This window comes from Chaetodon auriga, chromosome 4, assembly GCF_051107435.1.
Source record: "Chaetodon auriga isolate fChaAug3 chromosome 4, fChaAug3.hap1, whole genome shotgun sequence".
Lineage (NCBI taxonomy): Eukaryota > Metazoa > Chordata > Actinopteri > Chaetodontiformes > Chaetodontidae > Chaetodon > Chaetodon auriga.
The window spans coordinates 12,858,569-12,886,392 of NC_135077.1; the positions used below are offsets into that span (position 1 = coordinate 12,858,569).

The 27,824-nt window shown below is 44.7% G+C and overlaps 1 protein-coding gene across 3 annotated transcripts in view; it reads right to left on the reverse strand.

The window, feature by feature from the left end:
• Positions 1 to 1,119: 1,119 nt before the first annotated feature.
• The window catches only part of usp34 (ubiquitin specific peptidase 34), a 47,306-nt gene continuing 20,601 nt past the window's right edge, over positions 1,120 to 27,824 (reverse strand). The window contains exons 15-78 of one of the 3 annotated variants that reach the window (XM_076728167.1): positions 27,496 to 27,710; positions 27,237 to 27,355; positions 26,691 to 26,818; positions 26,243 to 26,332; positions 25,933 to 26,028; positions 25,650 to 25,732; positions 24,301 to 24,455; positions 23,366 to 23,479; positions 23,028 to 23,127; positions 22,648 to 22,810; positions 22,432 to 22,558; positions 22,075 to 22,225; positions 21,841 to 21,941; positions 21,453 to 21,668; positions 21,207 to 21,332; positions 20,780 to 20,902; positions 20,441 to 20,524; positions 20,174 to 20,260; positions 19,784 to 19,984; positions 19,610 to 19,692; positions 19,482 to 19,522; positions 19,135 to 19,259; positions 18,386 to 18,538; positions 17,909 to 18,013; positions 16,976 to 17,070; positions 16,495 to 16,799; positions 15,495 to 15,658; positions 15,316 to 15,381; positions 14,940 to 15,086; positions 14,265 to 14,321; positions 13,912 to 13,989; positions 13,557 to 13,651; positions 13,281 to 13,453; positions 12,960 to 13,110; positions 12,779 to 12,857; positions 12,644 to 12,697; positions 12,449 to 12,544; positions 12,292 to 12,356; positions 12,109 to 12,184; positions 11,821 to 11,868; positions 11,661 to 11,726; positions 11,447 to 11,527; positions 11,184 to 11,269; positions 10,577 to 10,745; positions 10,330 to 10,404; positions 9,959 to 10,110; positions 9,716 to 9,869; positions 9,436 to 9,480; positions 9,102 to 9,206; positions 8,675 to 8,822; positions 8,125 to 8,429; positions 7,222 to 7,551; positions 6,854 to 7,011; positions 6,666 to 6,744; positions 6,379 to 6,505; positions 6,140 to 6,247; positions 5,740 to 5,844; positions 5,362 to 5,486; positions 4,789 to 4,912; positions 4,595 to 4,674; positions 4,276 to 4,416; positions 3,614 to 3,748; positions 3,350 to 3,506; positions 1,120 to 2,794 (exon numbers count right to left, since the gene is read on the reverse strand). In XM_076728167.1, the coding sequence (XP_076584282.1) occupies positions 2,046 to 2,794; positions 3,350 to 3,506; positions 3,614 to 3,748; positions 4,276 to 4,416; positions 4,595 to 4,674; positions 4,789 to 4,912; positions 5,362 to 5,486; positions 5,740 to 5,844; positions 6,140 to 6,247; positions 6,379 to 6,505; positions 6,666 to 6,744; positions 6,854 to 7,011; positions 7,222 to 7,551; positions 8,125 to 8,429; positions 8,675 to 8,822; positions 9,102 to 9,206; positions 9,436 to 9,480; positions 9,716 to 9,869; positions 9,959 to 10,110; positions 10,330 to 10,404; positions 10,577 to 10,745; positions 11,184 to 11,269; positions 11,447 to 11,527; positions 11,661 to 11,726; positions 11,821 to 11,868; positions 12,109 to 12,184; positions 12,292 to 12,356; positions 12,449 to 12,544; positions 12,644 to 12,697; positions 12,779 to 12,857; positions 12,960 to 13,110; positions 13,281 to 13,453; positions 13,557 to 13,651; positions 13,912 to 13,989; positions 14,265 to 14,321; positions 14,940 to 15,086; positions 15,316 to 15,381; positions 15,495 to 15,658; positions 16,495 to 16,799; positions 16,976 to 17,070; positions 17,909 to 18,013; positions 18,386 to 18,538; positions 19,135 to 19,259; positions 19,482 to 19,522; positions 19,610 to 19,692; positions 19,784 to 19,984; positions 20,174 to 20,260; positions 20,441 to 20,524; positions 20,780 to 20,902; positions 21,207 to 21,332; positions 21,453 to 21,668; positions 21,841 to 21,941; positions 22,075 to 22,225; positions 22,432 to 22,558; positions 22,648 to 22,810; positions 23,028 to 23,127; positions 23,366 to 23,479; positions 24,301 to 24,455; positions 25,650 to 25,732; positions 25,933 to 26,028; positions 26,243 to 26,332; positions 26,691 to 26,818; positions 27,237 to 27,355; positions 27,496 to 27,710 (8,539 nt within the window). In that variant the 3' untranslated portion in view covers positions 1,120 to 2,045. Of the gene's footprint in view, positions 2,795 to 3,349; positions 3,507 to 3,613; positions 3,755 to 4,275; positions 4,417 to 4,594; positions 4,675 to 4,788; positions 4,913 to 5,361; positions 5,487 to 5,739; positions 5,845 to 6,139; positions 6,248 to 6,378; positions 6,506 to 6,665; positions 6,745 to 6,853; positions 7,012 to 7,221; positions 7,552 to 8,124; positions 8,430 to 8,674; positions 8,823 to 9,101; positions 9,207 to 9,435; positions 9,481 to 9,715; positions 9,870 to 9,958; positions 10,111 to 10,329; positions 10,405 to 10,576; positions 10,746 to 11,183; positions 11,270 to 11,446; positions 11,528 to 11,660; positions 11,727 to 11,820; positions 11,869 to 12,108; positions 12,185 to 12,291; positions 12,357 to 12,448; positions 12,545 to 12,643; positions 12,698 to 12,778; positions 12,858 to 12,959; positions 13,111 to 13,280; positions 13,454 to 13,556; positions 13,652 to 13,911; positions 13,990 to 14,264; positions 14,322 to 14,939; positions 15,087 to 15,315; positions 15,382 to 15,494; positions 15,659 to 16,494; positions 16,800 to 16,975; positions 17,071 to 17,908; positions 18,014 to 18,385; positions 18,539 to 19,134; positions 19,260 to 19,481; positions 19,523 to 19,609; positions 19,693 to 19,783; positions 19,985 to 20,173; positions 20,261 to 20,440; positions 20,525 to 20,779; positions 20,903 to 21,206; positions 21,333 to 21,452; positions 21,669 to 21,840; positions 21,942 to 22,074; positions 22,226 to 22,431; positions 22,559 to 22,647; positions 22,811 to 23,027; positions 23,128 to 23,365; positions 23,480 to 24,300; positions 24,456 to 25,649; positions 25,733 to 25,932; positions 26,029 to 26,242; positions 26,333 to 26,690; positions 26,819 to 27,236; positions 27,356 to 27,495; positions 27,711 to 27,824 lie in introns of all 3 variants that reach the window. The other 2 variants (XM_076728168.1, XM_076728166.1) reach the window with 2 other exon arrangements.

A 27,824-nucleotide genomic window follows, 5' to 3' on the forward strand; every position in this document is an offset into this window, starting at 1 on the left:
TTGCAGTTTGTAGTCTAATCAGGCCTGATAGACAATACTGTTGTTTCTGATGTTTATATGTGTTCAGTGTGTTTAATGTCCTTGTTTAGGTCATTATTTGGAAACTAGACAATTCAACATAACTTATAGATGGGTTATATATAAGATAAAGAAATTATCTCTGACATTTATCCTTATGACTTATTATTTCACCTGCTAGATTGTGACCAATCAAATCACTTCTACCGGTTTAACCATCTTTAAAACAGACGACAGTCAGTTTTGAGGACCATGCCGTGTGGGAATAAACGCACGAACTCCATCTGGGAGAATCAAGTTGAACCGTTTTCAGTCAAATCTGCTCACAGTTTTTGCGCTTCTGTGTGATTTGCGTGCAGAGATTTGTGCGGATATTTTGCCAGGTCTAAAATCACATCCGAGAAGTTTCCAAAGGCGTTTTAACTCTGGCACGCTTCATAAAATAAAAAATAAAAAAAAAATTCAATTTCACTCATCCCTTTTGACCATGAAAAAAGAAAACGCCTTCTATTTAAATTTAGATTTGTGTATTTTAAAATGAAAACCAAGTAACTACTGGTTTATTGTTTTTCTGATGACCCACAGATTCAGGGACTCCAGCTGGAACCTCGTTGAAAACTACACATCAGTGGGTATAAAGACACAGGAGCCACGGTGCTAAAGCTGGCTGTGAACTTCAGACCCCGGATCACTGCAGGACGCCCAGTGTGCAGAGGTATGTGCAGAACTGGACATAAACCCAATGCACTGTTTAAAGTGGGTATTTAAATGCACTGTGAAGTTGTTTGTTGGTAAACTGAACAGGACAATTGGTGCCTGTTGACTCAGTCACACTTGATCTCTTAAATTCCTCTTTTCTCTGTTTTATTCCTATTTATCTTATTTGCTTCATGTTGTCGTCTTTACTTCCTCCGTGTTCCTATTTTTTGGCCTTTCTCTCATTTTATCTGATCTAGTTTTGTTTTTTTTCTAAAGCACTTTGTAACATCGTCAGAGTTTATTATTCTTCACACTTACTGTTTGAGGACTTGTGATCCATTTGGCTTCCCGTACCTCTGCTGCAGAGACCCTGATGCTAATGTGAACGTCTGCAGCTCGCAGGCCGAAAACATTTCCAACTATTTCTTTGGAATGAAAGAAAAAACCTCACAGCTTCACATGGGCTTCAGTTCATAACTCTTCATATTAAAACTGTTTTATTAATTTATTCTCTATTAAAATAAAATCAGAAGAAAATCAGAACACAGCAGAAGAAGCAAAATAAACAATAGATTATGGAATGTGCTTAACTAAAGAAAATAAAAGCTCCAGCTGGTCCAACATTGGGGCTTTATTTCAACCACAGTCAAATAAAGCACCGCTTTTAATATATTCATATATATATAAAGATATTTATATATATATTTATATAGTTTTCATATACACCTTCAGGCAATGACTAGAGAGGATTCTTTACAGAATCAAGTTTCTTGTGGTTCTCTTAATTTACAGGTAAACTTAGTTTCTGGATAATTAAACCACAGAAAAAGTCAAGGCAACTTTCTTTTGCCTCGTTCATAAAGTACAAAACTGGCACAGAGGACGACCATTTTTATACACAGTAAAAATGCAATAAAATTAAATTACATACAGAGGAGACAAAAGTTCTGTAAACCTTTCCCCGTTACAGCAAATAAAATCACTTTCCAAAACAAATTCAAATCAGTATAAAACACACAACAAAAGAAAAACTTTTTTTGCCCTTTGAAAAAAATGTGCTGTAGCTTGTACAACTTTTTCTGTTTCTCTTCTTTATTAGTCAAACGAGGGGTCAGCTGTGCGTGGAGTCGGAGTTGACGGAGCGGAACGACACGGCGGAGCCACTGAAGCTGGAGAAACCCACCGACTGAACATCAGCAGAAGGCAACGAACAGCAGCACAAACAGCAGAGGATGAAAACAAACAAACAGGAAAACGTCTTTTCCTCTGAACACAGGGGAGAAAAAAACAAAGGTTAAAGATCTCATGGCGGCTGTGAGTTGATGATGTCATGAAGAGGGCGGGCCTTTAACGGACAGTTTGGTAACTATGGCGATGGTGGCTTCCACCGTCCTGTACAGCATGTCCAGCATGTCAGGTGGGGGGCCAGTGCTCGGGAACACCTGTGAGGAGGGGGCGTGGCCGCTGCAGCTCTCAGGCCCCTCCCCCACCAACCCAAGGGCTGATGGGAAGGCAGCGTCCTCTGAGAGAGGCGGGGCCGAGCCGCTGCTGGTCTTAGAGCCCGCCTCCTTCTCTTCCTTCACTTCCTCTGATGTGACAGACATCGCCTCACCTCTCCTCCCCTCCCGCTGCTCCGCCTCCTCCTCACCTGCTGCCATGTGTCGCGGTGGCTCAGGCTCCTCCCCCTGCACAAACCCCTCCCCTGCCTCCTGCAGCAGAGAGGAGGAGGAGGAGAATGAGGAGGAGGATGATGAAGAGGCCTCCATCTTCTCCTCTTTAGGGGAGGAGTCCAGATTCCCAGAGGAGGTGGGGGCAGGGTCAGGAGAGGGCGGGTCCTGCTCAGTTCCCGGGTCGATCAGCGAGGAGGAGTCCCGCGTCTCCGTGTCCGAGGTGCTGGTGGGCGTCAACGCCTCCTGTTGGTCGGGCTTCGTCTCACTGCAGGGCGGGAGGGCCGAGGAGGATGAGGAGGAGGAAGAGGAGGTGGAGGCCACGCAGAGCGGCGCCACTGCATCACCGGCTCTGTCGTCATCACTGCTCACCCTCCGCCGCTTCACCGGGGTCGCTCCTTCATCCTCAGCTGACACACACAGACACACGCACACACATCACCATCATCTTGCTTCACGACTTCAGTGTCACGATCTCCAAATCTGGGTGTGATGACTAAAGATTCACTTCACTTGAATTACACAAAAACAATTTTTGATTCGGTTAAATTTGTGCAGGTTTTTAGTGGAGCTTTCTGCCTCCACCCTGTTATAATGGATGATAATGGAATCATGTGACTGGCCACTCTAACATGGCCACCATGTGTAGCTACATACATTAGTTCTGTGCTGTGTCTGAGACTCCTCAGAGCTCCAAAGCTCGACGCCAGGGGCCCAGACACAAGCTTTTCAAGCTCTACTTTCAAGCCCACAGTCTGATACTTTTAGTGGACTGCAGGTAATATGTGACAGGTGGTTCAGTTTCCCAGCATGCATTAGATGAGAAACACTGACACACTGAGTCGCTTAGAGCTAAATTCTTTTCAAATGTTGGAGGAAGATGAAAGAAAGGAATCAGTTAAGACTCTTCTTGTTTAATCTGAAACTCTCTCTGTTCTTCTACTTTGTATGTTTGTGTGTTGTACCTTTGGCCTTGTGGTCCTTGGCCTCGAGCTCCAGAGCGCTGCGCTGCTGGACGCAAACACGACAGCGACCCAGCAGCTCCTGCAGGGCGGGGCAGAGGGCGGGGTCGACGGCCTGAGGAGGCTGGACGGACAGCAGCAACACCAGCGCCCTCAGGTCCTGACAGAGAGGAGGAGACACGGACAGCAATGAGAACGACTGGAAAAGGTGAGTGTTCAGAAATTGTGTGTGTGTGTGTTTGTGTGTGTGTGTGTGTGTGTTCGTACGGCGTTGAGCAGGCCGCTGGTCTTGCTGAGCTCCAGGCGGTGAGCTGCCAGCTCAGGCTGCAGGCTGCTCTGTTCATTCAGCAGGTTCGTCACCAGAACACCAATCAGGTTGGAGCAGCTGGGACCAGACAGCACCTGGACCTCCACACAGACACACACACGTTTGCTACGGTGCCATTATCTAGATAATTGTTTCCAAAGATACAGACAGGACAGCTGCTCCCTTTCTTTAACAAATCTACCCATGAAGGCTTTAATGTGGACCATTTTTAGACCATTTGGCAAAGGTTTGATGGGTTTTCATTCCTGAAAAGACAGTTTTCCCTCAAAGAAATGATGAAGCAAAGAGGAAAATAGATTTTGTAAATTCACCGCAAAATATAAGACATCCAGCAGCTGCACCCGCTTTTCTTTGAGGGTGAGCCTGTGAGTCTGGACGATTCCAGCCGTCACTGGGAGAGTGCCAGGTTGTCAATCACAGCGCTGACACAGAGACAGACAACCGCTCACATGACCGCAGTCTTTGGACTGTGGGAGGACATGAAACCGACCTTCTTCCTGTGAGGTCACAGCGCTAACCGTTGCACCACCGCGCTGCCCCCACAAAGTAAAAGATGGAGAAAAGAGACGCCTAAAGGAAGTTCCTGTGCAGTTTTTTGTACCTTGTGCAGGAAGCAGGTGAGGAAGGAATAAGCCACGTTGTTGTTGAGAAACGTCCTCTCATCCATCAGGATGCACTTGATGTACTCGCTGAAGGCCGGATCCTCACACAGCAGCTTCACACACGTTTTAGCCAGAACAGACTGAAAGAGCAGCGGCAACAAAAACAACCAAATCAGTTCACGGATGCTGTCTTTGTGAACGGGAGCGGAGTGAGCGAGTGAGGGTAAAAACATGGCCAGATTCTTCAAATCTAAATGTTCCTGCAGCGTTAATCGTTTGTCTTGTGTTGAAGCATCCAAAGTTTAAAATGTGACAAACCTGCGACTGACAGAGCTCCGTCCACAGTTTGGGGAAGAGAGCAAGGTGAAGAGGAAGTCCTTCATACGCTATCAACACACCTGAGAGAGAGTTTGTCTTTGTGTCATTCCATGTGCATATATGCAGACTATGATTTATCAATGGTATATTGTGAATACACACACACACACACACACACACACACACACACGTACTGAGTTTGACGAGTGTGTCAGTGAATTTCTCGCAGTTGATGGCGACGCGACACAGCAGGTGGATGAACTGGTGGTAGGACAGGAAGTAATCCAGCAGCATCCGGTCGTACACCTCGTCTTTACCCTGAGACACAAACACACACACATGCACACACGCACACACTTTACCACCAACATCGAGCTCCTGCAGGTTTTAAAGAGCAAAGTGAAGATTGTTTTAAAACAGTTTTTAGTCAGAGGAGGGAAGCCTGCATCGAACAATTATTGGCCGATCATTTTCGTGATTATCATCTGATTTATAAAATGTCAGAAAACAGAGGAAAATGTCCACAGTGACGCTCAAAAGCTTTGTTTCATCCAATCAACAAATATTCAGTTTATGATGATAGAAGACAGAGAAAAAGCAGAAAATCCTCTCACTGAACAGACTGGAAACGTCAAATTTTTGGCACCTTTTCCCGAAAAATCCTAAAAATAGTTCCTGAAAGTTCACTTTAACGCCGCTTCTCGATTTAAATTCACGTTAACAAACAGCATGCGGTCATGTGACAGAGGTGTTACAGGTGAATGTACCTTGCTGCTCTCCACCATAGAGGGCAGCAGGCACATGTTGAGCTCCGGTCTTGGGGGTCGGATGTTGTTCTTGGCTCCCATCAGCTTGATGTTCTCTCTGCAGGGCAGGTAGGGACCGAACGACACTGTGGACAGAAACACACGGGGGGATGATGGGTGGACTGTTTGGAGCAGTTCATGCCATTATTCATGACTTTAAATCTTCACAACAGAAACTACATTAGTTACACTTCCCTTAATTTTTAGTGCCTGGCGGCATCCCCAGTATCCATTTATTTAACTTGTTTCCACGTGCATGGTCACGTTGTTTGAAAGTGCATTCTACAGTAAGATAAGGAATAAGTTTTATTTATTGACTAAAAGGAGGCAGAGACTCACTGGGGATGTTGCTGTGGTGGTAGGTGCAGTGGTTGTGCTGCAGGAAGGGGACCAGAGTGTGCAGGAAGTCATGAGGACTCAGCAGAACGAGTTCCTTCAGCACATCTGCAGGAACCAGAACAAACAACAAACAACGTTACAGACCATCTGCCTTCAACACAGTCTGAAAGACTCAGCTGTTTTCTCTGAGTCAGAAGAGAAGAGACAGAAAAACATACAACAGGAGAGTCATCTCTGTTAACATCACACTTATCTATAAAGAGACCTGATGAGACGGAGTGTTGGTGTTGTTCTGTACTTGCTTCCAATCAGTCAGAAAGTAAAAAACCTCTGTAAATACTTGAGTTGAATAAAAAAAAAGCATTAAGTGTGTGTGTGTGCGTGCGTGCGTGCGTGTTACCCAGGCAGGCGTTGCGGAGCTCAGGCGGGCTGTAGGAGTTGAGGAGTGTGAGCAGCTTGTGGGCGAAGTCGATCCTCTCCTGCCACTGGATCAGAGCCTGCTTCACATCTGGACGAGAACACACAGAAACATCTGCTCAGAACAGACACGCCTCTCCTACGGCTGCAGTCCTTCACATGTTAATCTTCTGTTGTCTCAGTGTAACTTGTCACATTTCCTCCTCTTCCTGGCGGTCTGACCTTTGCGCTGCAGGTACGGCCGAGTGGCTTTGAGGACAGACAGGAAGATGGAGAGCAGCTCCACCAGGTCTCCAGTGACGTGACACGCCGTCGCCTCGTGGTACATCATGTGCAGAGTGTTGAAGGACTGCAGAGGACAGACGGACAGAGAGCGCAGATTAGTTAGAACAACTGCACAAAGTTATGCTGAGTTTCCTCTCAAATCCTCAAAGACCGACAGCAACCAGTTTCTTATTACACTGATGTTTCAAAGTAAAACTGATGTAAAGAGGAGATCCTGATCGTACTTCAGTCATGAGGATGAGTCCTCTGTTGAAGACCACCAGCAGTCGGTCCTCATCGTTCTCCAGCAGAACCCTGAAGGCACTGAGAGGAACAACACAACCAGGTGTCAGATAGTATCAGCAGCCTGTGTGTGTGTGTGTGTGTGTGTGTGTGTGTGTGTGTGTGTGTGTGTGTGTGTGTGTGTCCGGACCTGATGAGCGTGGTCCAGCAGGAGCGACCGTCCAGGCAGCGCAGGTAGCAGCTGATGGTGGTTTTCTTGAACTGTTTGATGTCCTCCAGCTCTTCTTCTCTCATGTCGGCTCGCTGCGCCACAAACAGCTGCATCAGGTTGAACAGCTCCTCCACCGCCTGCAGGGGGCAGCACAAACACACACACAAAACAATCTAACACGCATCACCAACAATTAAAAATCTGCACCGCTGCACAGGAAATACAGCACAGTAACACTAATAGAAAGAACCAATCAAAGCAGGAAGCATCATCACTTCCATTCTTCCAGCTTTGTCAGAAAGAGACATTTCTGCTGAAGCTGATCTGAGCACAGACTCTCCACCCACCCCAGGGTACTGGCTGGCGTGTGGCGTCAGGTTCTTGAAGGCCCACTGGATGTTCTGGTGCGAGGCGAGCTGGCGGGTGAAGGCGGGAGATTGCTCGCAGCACATGCGCAGGATGCCGTAGTAGGCGGGCAGCATGCCGCGGTTGAACAGCACCACCTCCTGGTCGTCGTGGTCGGCCAGGATGTAGTTGAAGGCGATGTTCTTGGTCACCACGGGGTTCTGCACCACCAGCCGGACGTTCTCCGGACAGTCCACGCACATGTTGTACCAGAAGGAGAGCAGCGCCTGCTTGTTGTGGTTGGTGGCGATGGCCGGCTCGGACAGTTTGGGCTGAAGACAGAAAACAATGTGACTAAAGCTCCATGACTGGAGCACATGTTCACAGTAGAGCAGCAACCGACTTATTTCATATTGTTACAACTGTGTTTTACTATATTGTCATTCATCTGTTTATATGTCAGCATCTAGTTGTGGGTTAGGCGGAGTTACAGTTGTTCAGAAATACATTAATAAACTCTTAAAAGTGTGGTTTGATATCTGCTTGTTGTAGTGTGTTACAAACAACATAATAAATGTTTGTGTACTTCTTCTAAAAGCACTGCAGCTGATTTTTCCAATATGGTTGTACTCAAAACTGCCGGTTCTCTTCTCGACAAACTAATACATTAGTCGTGAAACCACTGAGGTTTTACTACAGATGGTGACGCAGTATCCCATATAACACCCAGCTGCTGAGGAAATATTTCAGCTTAAGGAATTTAGTTTAATTGATGCTGGGTGGGAAGATCTAGCAGCAAAGACAATATGTTGAGGAAAATAATCAAAGAAAAAAAAAAATACACTTAAGAAGCATCGTAGGGTTCTGATATGAAAATCGATGCAAAGCTAAGTGAATAAACGTACCTGGAAGAGGTTCCACAGGTCCATGAAGTATCCTGAGAACATGAGTTTCTCAGTCTTGGAGATGAGGCAGTAGGTCATGAAGCTGAAGTACTGAACCAGCTTGGTGGTGCCGTGAACACTGGCGTCCACGTACAGCTTGGCGCGTCCCAGCAGCCCCAGCAGCAGGTTGTAGACCTGGTGGAGAACCACGGTGGTGTCGGGCGACAGCGGCAGCTCCCGGGTCGGCAGGTGGAGGGAGCGCGTGGAGCGAAACATCTGGCGGAAGGAGTTGCTGGGGATGAGGGAGACGAGGAGGTAGGCTGCCGCTGGAGGGAGGAGAGACGGCTGCTGTTAGGATCAGGAACAAACTGCAGCTATATGACGGTTAATCTAAGCTTTGGGATGTAAATATCGATTTATCTTGTCTTAATCTGTTGCTCTTATGTTTGTGTTATATGAAGTACAAGTTATCCAAACTAAAAAGAAATAAAGTGGTGGCAAAAAATGTCTAAGATGTGTTTTTTTTGTTAAATGTCCTTTGAATGTTTTTGCAGAATATGGAGGCTGTTACATGTGCGGACTCTGGGGTAGTTGTGTGCCAGCAGAAAGCGCTCCACCCAGTTCTCCATGTTCTGCAGGACCCAGCTGTGGGCCAGTTTGTTCCTGGGAGTCTGGACAGCCAGCCAATCCAGACACTGAGACGGGTTGTACTCGATCACCTGACAGGAAGAAGGCAAACATATATGAAGACATAGAGAACAAAACAAAGACACTGAGGCTCGTCTGTGTGACCTGAAGTCTAGACTTCTTTATGCACTCTGGAATAATCTACCAGATGTTTCATGAGCATGTAAGAGTTAAGAATAAAAGGAAAAGTAATGTCTCATCTGAACATTAATTTATGTGCTACTTTTTTTGCAACCCTTTTCTGGAAATATCCCTAAAAAATAAATCAAATCAAGATTTCTGCTTTGGTGACACGAGCTGAAGTATTTTACCTCCCAGATCCTCTGGAGGATGTAGGAGGCGAAGGAGGGCATCCCCGGGGGTCCGCCCGCAAACTCCATCAACATTGTCAGCAGCTTGAAGAAAGGATTAGCAGCCTGGTGGAGTGAGGAGAAAAAGAAAACTATTGATGACACCCACGCAGCCACTTGCTTCTCATACACTCATATTTTAAATCATCCAGTCTACGACCACTCCGGTAGTAACAGAATAAACTCGAGACTGCATGAGGTGAAGGTTCGACCGTGCTGTGTTTTCAGTATTTTTTTTTTTTTTTTTATGAATGAAGCTGTTTTGATTAAAAAGTCTCATCTCTGTCCTGCTTACCTCAGGAGTCAGCTTAGCGATGGAGGTGAAGAGCATCGACACGATCTGTCAGGAGAGAATTATGCATTCAGTATCAGATAAACCACTTGCAAATACTGCTGTTTGTCTCAGTGTCAATTCACAACCAGAAGTGAGAGCAGCAACATATCACCTGTGATATGACAGTAACATGACAGCAGCCCCTTACTCAAACACTTAAACTCTTAACTCGTTTTCTGTGTGTGTGTGTGTGTGTGTGTGTGTGTGTGTGTGTGTGTGTGTGTGTGTGTGTTAAACGTACATGCTCAGCCAGGCGGTTGTTATATCGACAGAGGCTGAAGATGAGGTTGCAGGTCTGTCTGATGTTGATGCCATCTCTGATGTGCTGGAAGAGGAAGGGGAAGCCTTTCCCTCCGGTCAGTGCTGCCATGTCGCTCTGGGACAGAGTCAGATGTCTGCAGGGCAGAAAGAGACGAAGATTTGTCTGAATCTTCAAAACTCGTGCATTAAACACAACATGCATCCATCAGATCCTGTATCGCACCTCTCAGACCGAGACTGCTCCACCAGCAGAGCGATGAGGGCGATCATCTTCTCCAGAGCTGCAGGACGATACTTCTCCTCCGCCAGAGACAAGATGTCTTCCTCCTCATCCTCCTCCTCTCCCTCCTCCTCTGACAGCACCTCCACCTGAGGCTGAGGGAGGACACTCATCATTTACTCTGTTCCTTCTTAGAGTCACAATACTTACATGTCATTAAATATCAGGAATCAGAGCACTACAGGCTCAATTATCACATGTAACGACAAGGAGAGCCAGTGAATAAAAGAAGTGAAATTCAGACCTCATGGAAAATATTGTAGTAAATAAACAAAGTGAGCTGTCAAAAATAAAGCATCAGTGTGTGAGCTTACATTCTCAGGGCCTTTGGTTCCCATGTAGAAATGCACCATGATGGAAATGGCTTGTAGTGACAGTAAGAACTGACTCTGCAGACACAAAACAGACGAACAAGATTAACAATAACTGCTTAAAAATCACATTAAATATAGAAATGTTCAATCAAAACAAGCAAAAAAGAAGAAAAAGAAAGAAAAAGCTTTTGGGGTAAATCACCCTTCACACTAAAAGATTAAAGCCAGTGTTAAAGTTCAGACCGACCTCCTCCTCTCCCATCTTGGCGAACTCGTAGAGAAAGGCGAAGTACTCGGTCAGGTGTTTGCTGTGGGGCTTGACGCCGTGCTCCATGATGGACAGGAGGGTCTTAACGAAGCGAGTGACGCAGGATCGGCTGCCGATGTCCTCCACCGGACCGTCCATGTCGTCAGAGCTGAAACACGGGGAAAGAACACGACACAGGCTTCTTTAGTTTCAGGTTTTTGCTCAGCTGCTGATGCAGTGCAACACAGTTAAACGATAAACTGCTGCCTTGAATGCATTCTGCACTCTGTTGGCTTTGTTGTCTGCCAGTGATGTGGAGCCACAAATCTTTCTCAGAGTCCAGAGTGACACTGAGTGACACAAGGCTCCTCTTTGGATCTCTTTTGCCATCTGATATCACAGACACAACACTGTCTGTCTGTGCTGCACACCTCTAATGGCACAACTGAACCGACTTCGCATTCATCACTGAATCAAGAATGTCTAATTACTTACTGAGCACAAAGAACCAGAATTTAAAATCTAAATACAAAGCAGCTTCAGGATTAAGAACAAAAATCAGAGGAAAACATTGAACTGCTAATCCGACCAATCAGGTGTGACGTACCCGTCCTCCATGCCGGGCTGCAGGTAGAGGTGAGCGTGAACTGGACGCAGCCTCTGGATGACGTGAATACACAATCTCTGGAACATCTGGAGGACAGAGGCAGCGTGTTTGTGAGATGAGGCAATATGAAGATTTAACTTTAATCACTTTAATCATTAAAACATTAATCATTACATGCCTGAGAGGAAAATCTAAGTCACAGGGTGGAGGACTGAAAAATGGAAACCAGGTCACAGTGAAGTTACGTCAGATAAATAACTCACTTGTCTGACAATCTGATTGGGGCACTTTATGAGGATCTGCATTGGCCACCAGTTGTCGTCAGCCATCCGATCCAAAAACCACTAAAACAGGAAAAAAAAAACAAGAGCTTCAATACTGCATCCAACAGAAACACCATGTCGTCCATATGAGATGTGCCAGAACAACAAAAGTCTGCAGCACTGAGGTGAAATAACTGTGAGGCTGTGATCTGACCTCGCAGGCAGCCTGGCTGTTGTTGAACTGTTTGGTCAGGAGTTCAATCCACTGCAGCATGGTGGGCTGGAGGTAAGAGAGCAGGAAGGACACACATCAGTCAGACACTGTGCAGCAGTCAGAAAATGAAATGTCCTGCAATAAGCTGAGTGAGCAGTACCTTCTCCTTAGAGTGAATGAAAGTCTCCAGGACAAACGAGGTGCTGAGCTGCAAAGAAAAGAACACTTACAGTAAAGAAATGAGCTTTCATGTCTTTAAGGGGAGCTTTAGATTCCTAAAATGGGTTTCATGCACGTCATTTTTTTTAATTGCTAAAGAAGCATCATTTTTGGTTTTCTTTATTACTTTAACTAAGTTTAATTCTCAAATTAAAATGTTTATTTCCCCTCAATCTTCTTTCAGTGTTGTAAAGATAACTAGAAATGTTTGAACGTTTCTATTTCTCACCTTAGCAGTCATGAGGGAGACGGCTTTCGGGTCTGGTAGAGTGCTGGGGATGCTGCTGCAGAGCTGCCACATGAAACTGAAAAAACAAAGAGAAGCAATCGTGGAGGGTGAGTAGTGATTATAAACATCAGGCTTCATCAGTTTACTCTGTCGAAATAACTAAGTAATAGACTTGATACCCACCCAAAGTAGGTGTGTTCAAATATATTTTTATCCTGGAGAAACTGCATGTTGTCGTGCCAAATCCACTGAAAGAGACACAGACATGCAGATTTAAGATTTAATCATAAATATAAACGTATTTAGATCATTTAAACTTGAAACAGTAGAGCAACACTACCTCCAGCAGATCAGGAGAGACATCAAAACTAAAGTCCTTCCCGTTCTCCTCCTCCAACTCCACTCTCTTATAGAAGAGCATGTAGGCACTGTGTGTCTGCAAGTTCAATCAGTGCTTCATTATTACCTTCTGGACCACATGTGGTGATGGAAAACAGAACCAGACAAAGAACAAACAGCCTGGAAATCATTTTACCTTCTCAAAAGAGAAATCCATGAACTTGTCTGTGACGGAGTCGTACGTTTTAGTCTGAAAGACAAACCTACGGTCAGCGAGGTGCAGAGAGACGGATGAATTCATGTGTCATTTTCATGTGACTTCAGTTCGTACCGTCATTTCTCCACCGAAGCACTCGGAGGCCAGCTGGGCCGAGTCGAAGGATTTCACCTCTGCATCATTGAACAGGTACCTGCGAGAAGTGCACACTTTGTTTTTAAATCAAGCTAAATGTGCCAGCAACCTGGATCTGACTTCTGGGTAATAAGGTCCATAACACCAATAATCCGCTCACCACTTGTTGTTCTTGTAGGCGTGTGGGTTGACGATGTCCCTGATGAAGCTGTAGTAATGGCCGCCGTCTGCGGTGCCCGTGTGGACTGTGACACCGATGAGGTCATACTCGTAGCTCTCCGTGACTTTTGGCTCGCCCTCTTCCCGAAAACCTGCAGCACAGGACAAACACCGCTCCAAATTCTAATGATACCCACATCAGAAATTTCCTGACAATGTTCCAGAGTATCTTCCCTCATGACGTAACCACAACACACACTTTCAGTAAATATTTGTTCTCTAATATTTCCTGTTCTCAGTGTTTTGTGGTGTTCAGACGGACCCTCTTTGCGCTCTCCTTTGCCCATGAGGAAGTCCTCGGTGTAGGGCGTCATGTCGAGGCGCAGCGGGAAGGAGAAGTGGGTGTTGACCTTTTCTTTCATCATCGTCACCATGTTGAAGGTGTATCTCATAGTGTTGAAACTCAGGATCCGTGGCAGCTTTTTGAAACAGGCTCTGTGGGAGGAGAGACGAAGGACGGGGGAGATTAGATGGACATGAACATGTGTCCAACTCCTGTTCGAGGGTTTCAGGACTGTTTGTTTAGATTTATTCTGACCTTTTCTCTGCGCGGACCTTCTTGCCACACTGGGAGCAGGTGTACATGTTGTCGCCCTCCAGAGTGTCCTTGATGGTCACCTCATCCAGAGATTCCTGAATAAAGAGCAGCAGCAGAGAAGAAATACAGCCCGTTCTCAGCTTTGTGACGATGCATTTTCCAGTTAATCCGAGAGGCTTTTAAAGAGTTTATTTAGCTGAAGAAGGAGGAGAATTTTCTCAACATATAAAGGGTTTAATCACACACAATCAACATCAACACATCTGGAGATGCATGGATTTGCCTCTGTGATGTAGTGGGACAGAACTGTTAGCCGTTCCACCACTGGCTGATGCTGCTGTGTTTGTTAACTCACGTAGATGTTCTTCATATCTGCCACTTGACATCTGACAGTGTAAAACTCCTCTGCAGTCTGACTGACGTGGTCACAGTCCTGCAGGACAGACAGAAGCACAAAGTGTCAGTCAAACTGTCGGGAACTGAATTTTAAAACCACTCACCACTAGATCAACTTTATACCTCTTGATTCTCCATATAAAAAGGAAAATGCACAAACTAATTTCTTAATTTACGTAACACTAAAGCTGAGAGGTGTAATTAAATCTTCTTAGTGGTCCTCAAGGTGTTTAGGATCAAAATAAATTAAATCTTTAGTTGTTTAAGTTCAATACTCCTCATTTCAGATCAAATTCATCTTGTTAAACTCACCAGAGAAACCACATTGTTGGTGATGACGCCTCCAAACAGAGTCTTCACTGTGTTTTTCTGTGAGTCACAAAAATAGGACACATTCATTAATTCATTTGGTTCACATTTATATTCAAACAGAGCTGTTAAACATGAAGAACAAACTGTCTTTTTGTCACTTTGGTTTGTTCTCTGTAAAGATCTGCTGACTCTTATCTTCTTCGCATTACGTGCTTTTATTACTTTTAGTTATATATGAGGGTTTCTGAAGATTTGTATGACTCCAGTCATTATTGGGTAATTCTGTAAACAAGCAAGTTGTTGTTGCTGTCATGTGTTTGTGTGTGTTTCTAACATTTTCAGGGACATGCTTGAGACTAATGACCGGTTAATTAGGAAAGCCTGAAGCTGATTTTTAGGTCAGCGGTTGAGGCTAGAGTCATGTTAGTTGTGTGTGTGTTTGTGTGTGTCTGTGTGGTTGAATTGAGAACGATTCTAAACAGAAATTTTCCAAATGATTGCTAAATTGTTCGAGTTATAAATTAAAACTTTCCAACTTGTTGGAAACCATTTGTACAGAAATAGTGAAAACTGGCTGGACAGAAATAACATCTATTCTGAAACAGAACAATAAGCTTCTGTCTGTCAGTGAGGAGCTGTTATTGACTTGACTTGTGTCAAGCTGTGTGTGTTTACCAGCTCCTGGGACATCTCCTCGATCTTGGTGATGAGGTCTGTGAAGAACTCGGTCATGTCCTTCTGCTCCCCAGTGTTGAGAGGCTGTTTGTCCATAGTGTAGGTTTTACAGAACGGCCGAGGGTTGTACGCTTTCCTCTCACTCTCCTGGAGAGACAAAGCGTTGGACAGAGGAGGAGGAGAAGGCAAGTTTAGATGAGATTAGTCCTCAAACTGTCTGTAGAACGTTGCAAACTGTCTGCAGACAAACAAATGTTTGACATCAAGCTGCACAAATATACAAGATGATGAAAAACCATCACCATCACCTCTGTTCTCTGTGGCGTTATGATCAAAATCCAAAGGAAAGAATGACGAGTAGAAACGTAACACTCACCATCAGATATGTAAACATCTTCTGCAGTTCCAGTAGTGTAGTCTTGTGTTTGATATCCTCAGCATACTGCGCACACACACACACACACAGACACACGGTGAGAGTCTACTCTCTTGCTTTGAAAGTGATTGATGCTGTCCTACTGTGCTTGGCCCTCAGTTTGTCTTGCAGGTTCTGACCTTGGCAGTGAAGACGGCCTGGCGCGCCTCAGGGATCATGTAGAGCTGCTGGATGGTGGAGGCCAGGTAACAGGTTGCTCCCAGGTTAGTCAGACCCACAAAGCGGCACTCGGCACGAACATCATCGTGGGGCCAGTAGTCCCACTTGTACGGAGCATGAGAGGCTAAAAGAAGAATGATGGATGTTTTTAATGTTTTTTTTGGTACACCATTACATACGGCATACACATACATACAGCCATTTTTAGCTCACAGCTGTAAGTTTAAGGCATTTACTGTAAGGGCTGTCCCAGTCTCTCCAGCATTAATCCAAGCAGAGGGACAATGCCTCACAGAAAGAGACTGGAGTCACTGTAGCAAAGCTCAAATTGAGTCAGATCATCGTCCCAGAGGACTTCTGACACAGAGTGTAGCTTGCAGATCAGTTTCCTACGAGAACAATCAAGTGAATATCGGACTCACATTCATCAGATGGACAGAAAGACCACAGCAAATAAATGGTTATTTGACTCTGTGTCTGTATGTGCAAACACTAAATGTTTTATAAGCAGGTGTTACGGTGTGTCTGTCTGTGTGCTTGTTTTTATGCTACCTATTGGCCAAAATCAATCAATGATTTTCTGCATTGAACTGAGGTGATTATCAGTAATAACATGCAGTATTTCCACCCTTAATGGAAAGGTTTTGGTTTCTGGATAAACTGTTGCTGAATACATGACCTGTTGTCTGATATTGTGTGATGAAATACCACAATATTTACACTGTTACCTAAACTTAGGGTCATCTGATATGGAAATAGGGATTACAACTATACCGCTACGAAGAGATTATTTACTGAAAAAAAATAAAGTTAATTTAAGTCTGGATATTTTTTTAAAGTTCCATTTAAATAAGAAAACATAAAAATAAGTTAAAAAAAGAAACTGCTTAAATCATGCTGCATCTCTCTTGAACTTTGTGAAATTTGCATACAAAGCAGTGAAGCAGCCAGCGTCCTCACCCTGCAAGTGCTGTGACATGACCCAGTTGTGGAGCAGCCGGTAGTTCTCCACTGAGCCCTTCACCGTCTCCACCAGCAGGTCGTAGGCAGCGGCGCGGGCAGCGTGGGACTTGCATTTGGGCTGAGCGCGGTCTGCCAGGCTGGGCAGGAGGAAGAGGAGGTTGTGGACGTCCCGCAGGAACTCCTGACCCTCGCGGGAGAACTTGAAGGGAGGCTTGTGTTTGAGGACGCTGGTGGCGAGACGCAGGAGGCCGGTCAGCCCGTCGTCCTCGATCGTCCCGTCCTGCTGGTCCAGGATCTCACGGCTGGAGGAGAGAAGAGCACTGAGGTCATAGTGGGTCGGCGTTAAGCTTTCACACTGAACAACACACTCTGTAGTTCATCAGAAGTGAGCTCATTTCTTATAGTGCTCCTTAAATCAGGCCCTATTACAATTCACTGTGTAAAAAAATTCCTGTATTTAGTGATTTGACTGTCTGACCTCCTGATGCAGTCGGCGAGGTGTCGGGCGAGGGCGTCCAGGTCCAGCAGGGTGGTCTGCATCGAGCCAGCCAGCGACAGAGAGGGAGAGACCTTCTGTGAGTTCAAACAGACCAATACTAGCAACAGTTCAATAAAACATCACAACAATACTACCAACTGGGGCTGCAGCGGTGCAACGAGTTCCTTCTATGCCATGGTATATCACACCACATACATGTTTTTATCTACAGTATTGAATTCTATTACTGGTATTAAAAAATATAGGATGTAATATTTTGTGAAATTATAATAAAGTGTATGATTAACCAAAACAAATTTTCATTCCTTTACTGAAAAAAATACATATAATAAGATGGTTTTCGTACCATAAAAATCTCTTATCATTGCAACCGACAGTTAATCAAATGTTGAATAAACTGAATCTACAACCCCGATTCCTAAAAAGCTGCGATTGTGTAAAACATACATAACACAGAATGTGATCATTTGCTAATCTTTTTCGACAGACAACTAAAACAGTACAAAGCCCATTAATTTAATGCCTATTCTGAATTTGATGCAGCAACATGTTTCATTCAAGTTGGGACAGGAGCAACTAAAGACTAAGACAGTTGTGAAATGCTCCAAAAACACCTGTTTGGATCATTCCACAGGTCAACAGGCTCATTGGTAACAGGTGATAGTATCATGATTGGGTATGAAAGGGGCATCCTGGAAAGGCTCAGTCACCCACAAGCGAGGATGGAGCGAGATTCACCACTTTGTGAACACATGATTGTATAAAGGATATTAGTTTGTTAGGAAAATATCACATTATTTTTTATCTACGTTATTTAAGTTTTACACAGAGTCCAGACTTTTTTGGAATCGGGGTCATTTCAACACCTTACAGATCAATATGATTGTCAGAGCTGTGGTGTAGGGTTCCCACCTGGCTGGCGTCCTTAACGTGGATGTTGTCGATAAGTTTGCAGAGCAGCCAGAAGTATTCCTTACAGCCCGTCCTCAACAGAGGCTCCTCTTCATAGTCCTCCACCTGCAAGTACACGTTACCATGAAATTCCCTTCTTGATAGCAATTTTAACACATTCTACATTCAGCAGCATCAGCATAAATTCAACACAAATCATTAACAATCACGCTGAATAAAAAAAGTCTTTTCAGAGAGCTCCAGAGGGGGTCTGTATTGTACTGTATTCAGAGTGTGTCCCAGTCTGTCAAGCATTAATCCAATCAGAGGGAAAATGTCTGACAGAAACAAACTGGTTTCACTGTAGCAAAGCTCAAATTGAGTCAGATCATTGCCCCTGAGGACTTCTGACACAGAGTGTAGCTTGCACATGAGTTTTCTGTGCACATATTCTTCCTTCTATGGGGTTCAGCTTGAGTGCCTGTGTGTGAGACTCACCCTCAGGGGTTTGAGGGCCTGTGCGTCAGGCAGGAACTTGAGGAGCGTGGAGGCGGCGAGCAGCAGGAAGGATCTGTTGATGGACTCTCCTCCTTCCAAACCTGAGAGCGAGAGCTTGTAGAGGCCATTACACGCCTCGTGTCTCACAGCCGGCTGCAAACAACAACGACAACAACATGTCAGACAACAAACCAATAAAACGTATTAGTTAACTTGTACAATCGACTTCTTAAATCTGAACAACTGCTGTGAAGTCCACTCAGATTTTTCCTTCAATTCCTGTAATTTTAACTTAACTTTTCCTGTGCTCTTCTTCTGTGGTGTTTATACAAGCTAAGATCACATGAAAGTACAGCTAAATGTGAGCTGAGACTTCAATTAAATGTCTGATTCACAGAAATCGTTCAACATTTTGCTTATTTGCTTTCTTGTGATACGACTCTCGTATCTATCTGATCTCTATGAAACTGAGGCCAGCAGCTGGTTAGCTTAGAGACTGGAAACAACTAGCTAGCCTGGCTCTGTCCAAAGGCACAAAAACCTACCTACGAGCACCCGAACCTCCTTAATGCACATGCTACATCTCATTTGTTGAACAAGATATAATCACAACTTGTATTTACAGTTTTTGCTCAGATAAAACAAATGAGATGCAACATGTTACTTAATCATCTTTAGAGGTGCTGATAGGTGGATTTTGTTTGGTCTGTCAATGTGTGTGGGTCCTGAAGATGTTTGGGCTGGCTCACCTCGGGTACCAGCAGTGTAAGCTTCTTCAGCCAGTCGTGAAGGTGGTCGCTGTCGGCCAGACTGGACTTCACTGTGGAGGAGCAGTGAGCCCAGCTCACCAGCAGCCACATGGAGTAGTGAGTCACTTATGGAAAAAAAAAACCCAAAACAAAACAGGAAACGTCACCTTCATGTCCTGACAAACATAACAGCTTGGGTAGTTTTCTTTTTCTGAATTATGCCTGTTTTTGTTGTTTTTATTGACTTCTGAGGCAGGTTTTTCCTTAGGTCAAAAGATATTGAGAGAATTGAGACGAGCATCATGAATGCCAAATGTTTATAAACATCATTTTTAATAAGTTCTTACCTTCGTGTCGAGACCTGTGGTCAGACTGAGCCTTAAGAACTCTGTTAAATGAAAAGACAGCATGTAAATCATACTTGATATATTTCAAATACCAGAAGAACATGTGTTGTACCGCTGTGGTTTATCACCTGTGTGCGAGGTTGTCGTAGGTGTAGGCCACATTGATCAAACGCTGGATGAGGTTGGTACCCTGTACGAGGCTGAGGAACACCTGGAAACCAACAGGCAGATAGTAAGTCCCAAACTAAACGCTGTTGCTTCAACAATCAGCAGTTTGTTCTTCCAGCTGGCAGAACATTTACCTCCGTCAGCCGAGGGATGTGCAGGCCTTTCCCGTGCTCTACCGTGGACTTTCGGGACTTCCCTGGCCAAGCCCGTTTGCGTTGGCTGTCGGCTAGACCAGACCAGGAGAAGACATCGTGGTAGGCCAGGTCCAGGTCTGCGGGGTCCACGGCAAACTGGCAGATCAACTTGAGCAAGCAGGCCAGGCAGTCCAGCAGCCACTGCAGAGGAGACAGATGGAGAACAAAATGAAAACACGCACAAAGATCCTAGAAGTGGCTCTGAGACGACACAACATGCACATTTGTTTAGAAAAACAGGCAAATCAAACTATTTGTTCCATTTACACTCAGATCATGAAACTGTGTCCCTACTGGAAAATTCACTCAAAGGGGTCTAGTCTCTCTCACCACAGTCCAGGACTCCTGGTCTTTGGGCTCCAGGATGCCTGAGTTGAAGATCTCCAGGAGCAGCTGCAGACCTCCAGACGAAACAAACTGGACCACAGAAAGAAAACGACTCTCACTACAAGTGTTTGAATTTACTGTTGGTGTTTCTCTTTGAAACTATACATTAAGACACTGCCATATTGTTGTGCGCTGTTGTATCTTGTGCTTGCATGTACAACTTTAACAAGCAGTTTTCAGTCACAGACAATGTAATGTGCTGTGTTGTACCTTGCAGCTCCACGTGTTCTTGCTGTTTTCTATTTGATCCTCACTGGAGTCATCAGAGTCGGGATACAGATCACTGTAGCTGCCCTGGAAACACACACATACGTACACACAAGTCTAAGAAAACAGTCCATGTGTTGTTATGTCTAAGTGACAAATTGATTATCAGATTACCAACATTTCATACATATCACCAATGAATCAGTGCTAATGATGATGTTGTTCATGTACATTAAACAGATTAGTATGATTAAAGGGTCCTTGAAGGAGACATTAATCTTTGTCTTTACTGCTTATTCTGTATGTGGACAGAACATCTTTAAAAATCAGTGTTTTTCTCACAGTGGACTCTCGGTGGATGCGTCTGTTGGGTTTGCCCAGAGCCTCGATGATTTCCAGAGCGTACAGCAGCTTGTGGGGACTTTTAATCCTCAGCAGCTCCTTCCAGCAAAGACCCTCCCCATTCTACACACACACACACACACACACACACACACACACACAATCAAAAACAAGTTCAGTTACTCAGTGCTGGACAGAAAAACCACAGAACAATTTTAATGTGTGGCTACAGTGTCCATTTCCTCCTCCTGTAGGTTTAGAAATTGATCTCTTGTGTTTCCTCTTCTCTGTATAAGATTATTGAATGTTGGTGCAAAATGTCAACTCCAGATGTTTAATCTGTCTCTTTGATTCTGAGGGATTGAGACCAGAATTTGTTCTTTTCTTGTTCTACCATAAAGCCATGTAAGTTGTCTGAGTGGCTCACCGTGTCGTCGGAGATGTTCTGGAAGGCCTGCAGCATCTTGGGACATGTAGGAAGCAGCATCAGCAGTTCCCAAACCCGACGAGACAGATTCTCTGCATGGAGGTGAAGCTCCTCACACCGCATACTCTGCATGGACATGGACATGGACATGGAAATTTATTTTGAAGCTTATATATTCCCATCCTGATAAAAAAAATGATCTGTGTGTATACTTTGAGTGCGACATGCTGAGACAGAAACACCCACCTCAGGGTTTTCGTGGACCTTCTCGGTGTTGGGGCTGGGCGGTTTGAAGCAGGCCAGCATCTCCAGCAGGTCGAACAGCGTGGTGAGGTGTGGCTCCTGGAGGAGCAGCAGCATGGGGATGTGCTCCTTCTGAGGAGGAGGCAGACAGGAGGCTGGCAGCTGGATGCCCTCCCCCTTCCTCTCCCTCCGCGGAGCTCCCAGAGACACAAACACCATCTGGGATCAAACACACAATCGTGATAATTCATCTGTGTTGTAGATTTCAAATGAAAGTTCACCTACAAGAAATCTGCAGACTTTTGGACTAACAGGAAAACTCAAACATGAACAATCCTTTATTTTGATCAGAGTATCTAACACAACATCAGGAAAGAAACCGGACAATCACCTGCATGTCTTTGAAGCCCAGCTCATGCAGGGTCTTCTCGTCGTAGTCTGTGGTCAGCTCGTGGCCAGAGGAGATCATCCTGACTGGTCCCATCAAACCACCTGCGGGAGACGAGACAGACTTCACACACGAGCTCACAAACAAGGACAATCTACTGACAGTAAGACGGCTGTTAAAGTGAACCAGTGATGTTTGTTTGTAAGTAAACAATAACTGGGGGAGGATCTGTGGGACCTGGAAAGTCTCCGGGCTGCCGGCCACTCTGGCCGAACTCCTGCAGCTGAGCCTGCTGGTTCATCTGCTCCTTCTGCAGGTTCTCGTACCAGTGGGTCACCTCAGCTCGCAGGTCTGCTACCTGGTCACTGGGGTACATCTCGATTGTCATCTGCAAAAAAAGCATTGTATAAATGAATCGACTCGTTTAACGGGTTGATCCTGAGTTCAGCATTTCAATCAACTTTGGCTTGAAAGCCAAAAACCAATCTCAAAACTGCCTCATCTTAGCTTTGCGACAAGTCAGATGTAGTCGTACACAGTCACTGTTTCTGAGTGGAGATTGGTGGTTTGTCGTGTCAAATGTGAATCTGTCACCTTGTCAGGAAGGCCGGCGGGCTGACAGACGATCCTGAGTGGCAGAGACTGTTTGTCGCTCAGAGCCTTCAGGTGGCTGCTGATTCCCGTCCCCTCGATCTGCCACTGCCGCAGGTGGTACGCAAACCTGACAGGGACAGGAAACAATGTGCTGTTGACGTGTGCTTAAACACAGTCACTATCTTAATTAATGTTGTACATAGCGACTGCATGTACCTGCGTCGAAAGGCCTCCAGGTGTGTTTTGAGCATGAGCAGGCCCCTCTCAATGCTGGTCAGGCTGGAGTGAGCGTCCTTCTCCAGGTTGGCTGAGGCCATCAGCAGACTCTCCATACACTTCCTGATAAACTCCTGCTCCTTCTCCAGGCCAGTCTTACCAGCTGGAGGAGTCAACATACACAAAGCATATTAAGACAAGATGCAGGAGGAAAAAAAATTAAAAGGTCCACTGTCACACAGTAAAACTTAATTCCATGTTCAAGATATAAAACATTAAAATCTGGGTGAGTTTGAATAGACACTTAATATATGACCGTCGATATATTTTCATTTCAGGTGTGTGTGTGCTGTGAGTATAAATGATGGACGTGAACTAACCGTTGATGTAGTAGGAGTTGATGTACTGGATTGCCGCGCGGCTGATATCAGCAGACTGAGCTCTCAGGGCGATCCCCCACAGTTGGTCCATCCCACACAACTGCAGACACGCAGACACACACACACAGACAGGCAGGTCTGTGAGTCAACGGTCTGCCGACTGCAATTTAACTGGGTAACATGAGTGCTTGTAACATGTCAGCTTAGCTCTTGAGATTGTCTTTTTCTCCAGAAACAAATATAAAGTTCTGAAAGGTCCTCAAGTTAAACCATACACATATTTGCTTCTAAAATGCCATTTTGAACTTAAAGGAATGAAGCTGAGAGGAGTTTGTTACCTCACAGCTGGAGGCGTTGTCCAGTGCGCTGGTGGCGAGGCGAGCTAAGTTACAGAGGTGTTGAAAGAGGTTGAGGCCTGTCATGCTGATGGTTTCTGGCTTCAGCTGGGGCATCTGGAGACACGTTAACACACCAACATCAACACACACTCCACTGCAGCTGAGTTTAAAACATCCAGTGGGATAAATACATGAAACAAACAGTTGAATATATTCTGCTGTAAACTGCGTTGTATGTTAATTGGGTAGTTTTTCACTTCTCTCATTGTCATCTGACATGATCTCGGATGAATTTGCTGAGGAGTAGATGACAGCTCTTCTGTCTTTCAGATTGTCTAACACGCCACTCACTGGGCTCTCAGTAGCCTTTGTTTCTTTGAAGTATAACATGGTGGCTATTATGGAAATTCTGTCAAATTTCATCTGAATTATCCCTCAACACATGCTGGGAGAGGTCCCAGTCTGAAAGAGATGAACAGTTTTGGTTGGTTGGAGAAACTACCCACCAAAATCATTTCTAAATTCGCCTGAGGAAAAAGTGAGTCATGCAGTTGCTAAATCGTGATTCAGTTGTGTTCATCATGTTTTATTAACCTCTAGAGGTGGCAGTCATCACATAGTCCTCTGTTTGGTCCAACATTTACCCAAACGCGCTCGATCAATGCTCAGCAGAAGTTTTCCAGACAAACATCTCGAAGCAAAACGTTTGAGAGTCACTAAGTATGTTTACATACAATCTAGAAACCAAAACCTGGTTTCTAGTCTTATCCTGGTTTTGACCTTGAACAGGATACAAGGAACCTTCATATCCTTGCATGATTTTGATGTCATCAATGATACATCATTTCTGATGTCTGATATATATATATTTTTTTTTGCAAAATTCTCAGTTGTGTACATTGTAGAGTGTTTGCGTGTCCCCTCTTTGTCCCTACCTTCTCCAGGAACAGATGTTTGTAGGTCTCCATTCCCATAGCATGCTGGTCCTTGCTGCGGACCTGATTGAGGAACCAGTGCAGCGCATCGTCATAGCACTCAGCGTCCTCCACCAGGCAGTGCCACAGGATGTCCACCTGCTCCAAACTCAGTCCTGAGAGACAGAAAAACACACACAATTACACACAGGAGCTCAATCAAATACGAAGACAGACTCCACCCAAACACAAATAAAAATACAGACCGTGAAAAACGTGTCTGTCCATCTTTTTCTCTCATTTCTTTTCTTAGCATCCCTCAGGTTGAATTCAACAAACTGAGGATGCGACTCCAAAATGGGTCCCAACATACAATTAAATGGTATTGATGACTAAAAGAAAAACAAAAAATTCTTTCAAGTCCTTTTTAAAAAAAAAAAAAAAAGGAAGAAGGATACGAAAGAATAAGATCAACAAGGAACAAGGACAAAAAGAGATGAAGATGAATCAGACCAAAGAGAAAGGCAGAAAAATGCTGTTTTTCTTTAAGGGTCAACAGCTACAAGAGGCCTTTAGCTTTCAGTCGAGGTGACAACACATCATGCTGTCCTCCTGCACAGTCACACGTGTTCACTTCCAACTTTCAAGGAGAATCTATATCAAACTCCCAGATTCCTCTGGTCTGGACTGAATCCTGCAGTTCTCTTCACCACCTGACATTTGGTTTCTTGCAGTTAGCGTTCTAACACTTAAATGACGGCTGTGGGTGACCAAACTGCGACTAAATCTGGTAAAATACTAGAAGCAGGTCATATTTTCTCCTCATCAGTGTTGCGTCATTCTCCCTTGCACACTCACAGACAGACAGGAGCAGCATTGTTCTCGGTGGGGCAGCTCAGGTTGCATAATGAGGTCTATTTTAGCATCGTTCCCCAAAGACTGGCAGCGAAAACCGAACAGTCATTCAGAGTTCATTTCCAAACTCTCCGTCTCTGTCTCTCTTTGGAAAATGCAACCGTGCTGACAGGGCCAAGCAACACAACTGTACCACATCGACTGCTGATTCATATTTTTCAAAGCAAACAACTATTTTGAGTCATCAGTGTGATTTTCATTTAATTTCATTTTGACAGCAACATTAGTGGATTATCAAGAGAAATAAGGACATTTTTCAGTGAATATGCACTAATGTAAATCTTTTTTCCAGCCTCGTGCATACACCTCCAAATGAAGTGTCACCATTACAACTCTGGTGTTTCTAAAGCATCTTCAGCTGGTAACCCAACACACACAGTCTTTTCAAAGATGGACTTTTGTGTGCTTAAATATTCTATAAACCCTTTTTAAAACCAGAATCAGCTGAATCTTACTGAAGTGGTCTGGAGAGCCCAGTGTAGAGAAGACACAGGTGAGGAACTGCAGACGGACCTGGACCTCTGCACTGTGGCTGTACCTGCAACCACATATCAGAAGAGATCATGACAGTTTCTGAACAGAGAAAACACACAATTTTACTGAAATCCTGAGTGTCTGAGTTTAGGTTCAACTTATTTTATGTTCAACAGTGATTTTCTTTTGGAAAGACATCTGCAGCTCTGTTCAGCTCTTTGTGGTGAACTGTGTGAAACCGAGGTGAAGGGCCGACAGACTTACAATGCAAACTTGTGCCGGTGTTCACGGACTTCCTGGATGTAGTGCTGCAGGTTGTCAAAGAACAGCTTCATCATGTGCAGCTCCTTCTCGGCCCACCTGACAGAACCGACAAGCACAATCAGCACCACACTCATGAATCTTAAGACCAGTAGAAGTTTGATATGAATGCAGGAAAAACTGTAACAGAAGTTCGAGGAAAATACTGAAGATACGGCTTGAAGTCCACCTGCTCTTCAACATATTCACCTGAACTAAGGGTATGTGGTTGGTAATCGTTGCAACGATATTCAAGATAGGAAACGTGACTTACATAGTGATCCAGTGAGTGTCATAGCTGGAGCCAAACTGCTGGAAAGTGCCAAAAAGTTTGGGTAGTAGACGCAAGGAAACCACAACAGACCTGAGGGTGGATGAAAAGGGTCAAAAACAAGGACAAAAGGAAAAGTGATTAGGAAAAATTATTGTGTTGCTCAGCAGTTTTTTGCTCTGTTTCACTTAGGTTTTGCAGGCTGGGTCATAAAAGATGTTATTTATGCGTTTTTGACCAGCCAGAACAGCAGACACAGGAATGATCCTCTTCCAACATGTTCAACACCATGAAATATTTTCCAGGTCACAGTCTGACACAGCTTTCAGACATTTAATCTATGAATGTTTCAAAAAATCTATGATTTTAACAGTTTGTTTGTGGAAATGAATAAATCCAGTGGAAACCTGAGACACAGTCAGACCAATGGTCTGGCGTGGGTCACTCTTACCTGTGGTGGGCTAAGTTGTCAAGGCAACCCTCAATGAAGCGCATTCGGATCTGTCTGTCAGTGAACCAACAGACGAGCGAGCACAACAGCTTTTCTGCTTCATTAATCAGACCTTCAGACAGATGAATCTAAAACACATACAAAGTCAAAATGAGATCACACTGAGGCAGGCTGGATGTTTCAGCATTTCTGGCCTCGACTTGTGCTTTTTCACCTCTAATGGACTGAACAGCTCCTTATTAAGGCCTGCTTCTATTCAAGTATTACTTTGGTGCTTTTATTTTTCTCAGCTGTTGGTGCTTTCAGTTTTTCATCATGAATCTTCTAATGAGAACAGTTATTATCACCTCTGGTCATCAGAGATGAACAAACGAAGACTGTTATTATCAAAACTGTTTGGTAATGTATCAAATGTTTTCATCGCAGGTTACTGAAGGCAGGAAACTGTGCAGACTACAGGAAGTCACTGCAGCCTGTTGTTGTTTGTGGCTTGCTAAAGCACCATCTATCAACACATGAAGTTGGAGAGCTGGTTTGAAGTCATACCGCGTCCTCGTCCTGCACCAGGTCCCACAGCAGAGTGTTGCCCTTCTTACAAACGTTGTCCAGGTTGATGTCAGTCACAGCGTGGCTGCTGGAGTACTGGTGCTTATGGACGGCCGGCCCTGCAGAGATTAGAGAGCTCACAACATTAGCTTCTCTGGTTCTTGGTGATTTAACACAAAAACTAAGAAAAAACAAGCTGTTGTATTGGTCAAAATAATCTGATTATTCCAAACTTTTCAAGGCCTTGAGCTTGACTCACCTTGAACCAGGTGTTCGTGGTAGATGGAGGCCAGGTTGGGAAGGTGCTGCTGGAGGTGGGAGCTGAGCTCAGCGTGAGAGTTGATCTGGACCAGCTCCTCCTCACAGCCCGACTCCTCGCCATCGAAGTCGGCCATGTTCTTCTCCGACTTTGCGCTGACCTGGGAGCTGCTGCAGCTCACGTCGTCAGCACTCAGCATGTCCTCCACCATGGGACTGGGGGAGCGTTTTATAAAGCAGACAGAGGAGCAGATCCATTAAAGATCAATCAGACTGGAGGGAAAAGGTTTCATTCAAAAAAAACCTGACTGATCTTCTGCTTCTTTGCTT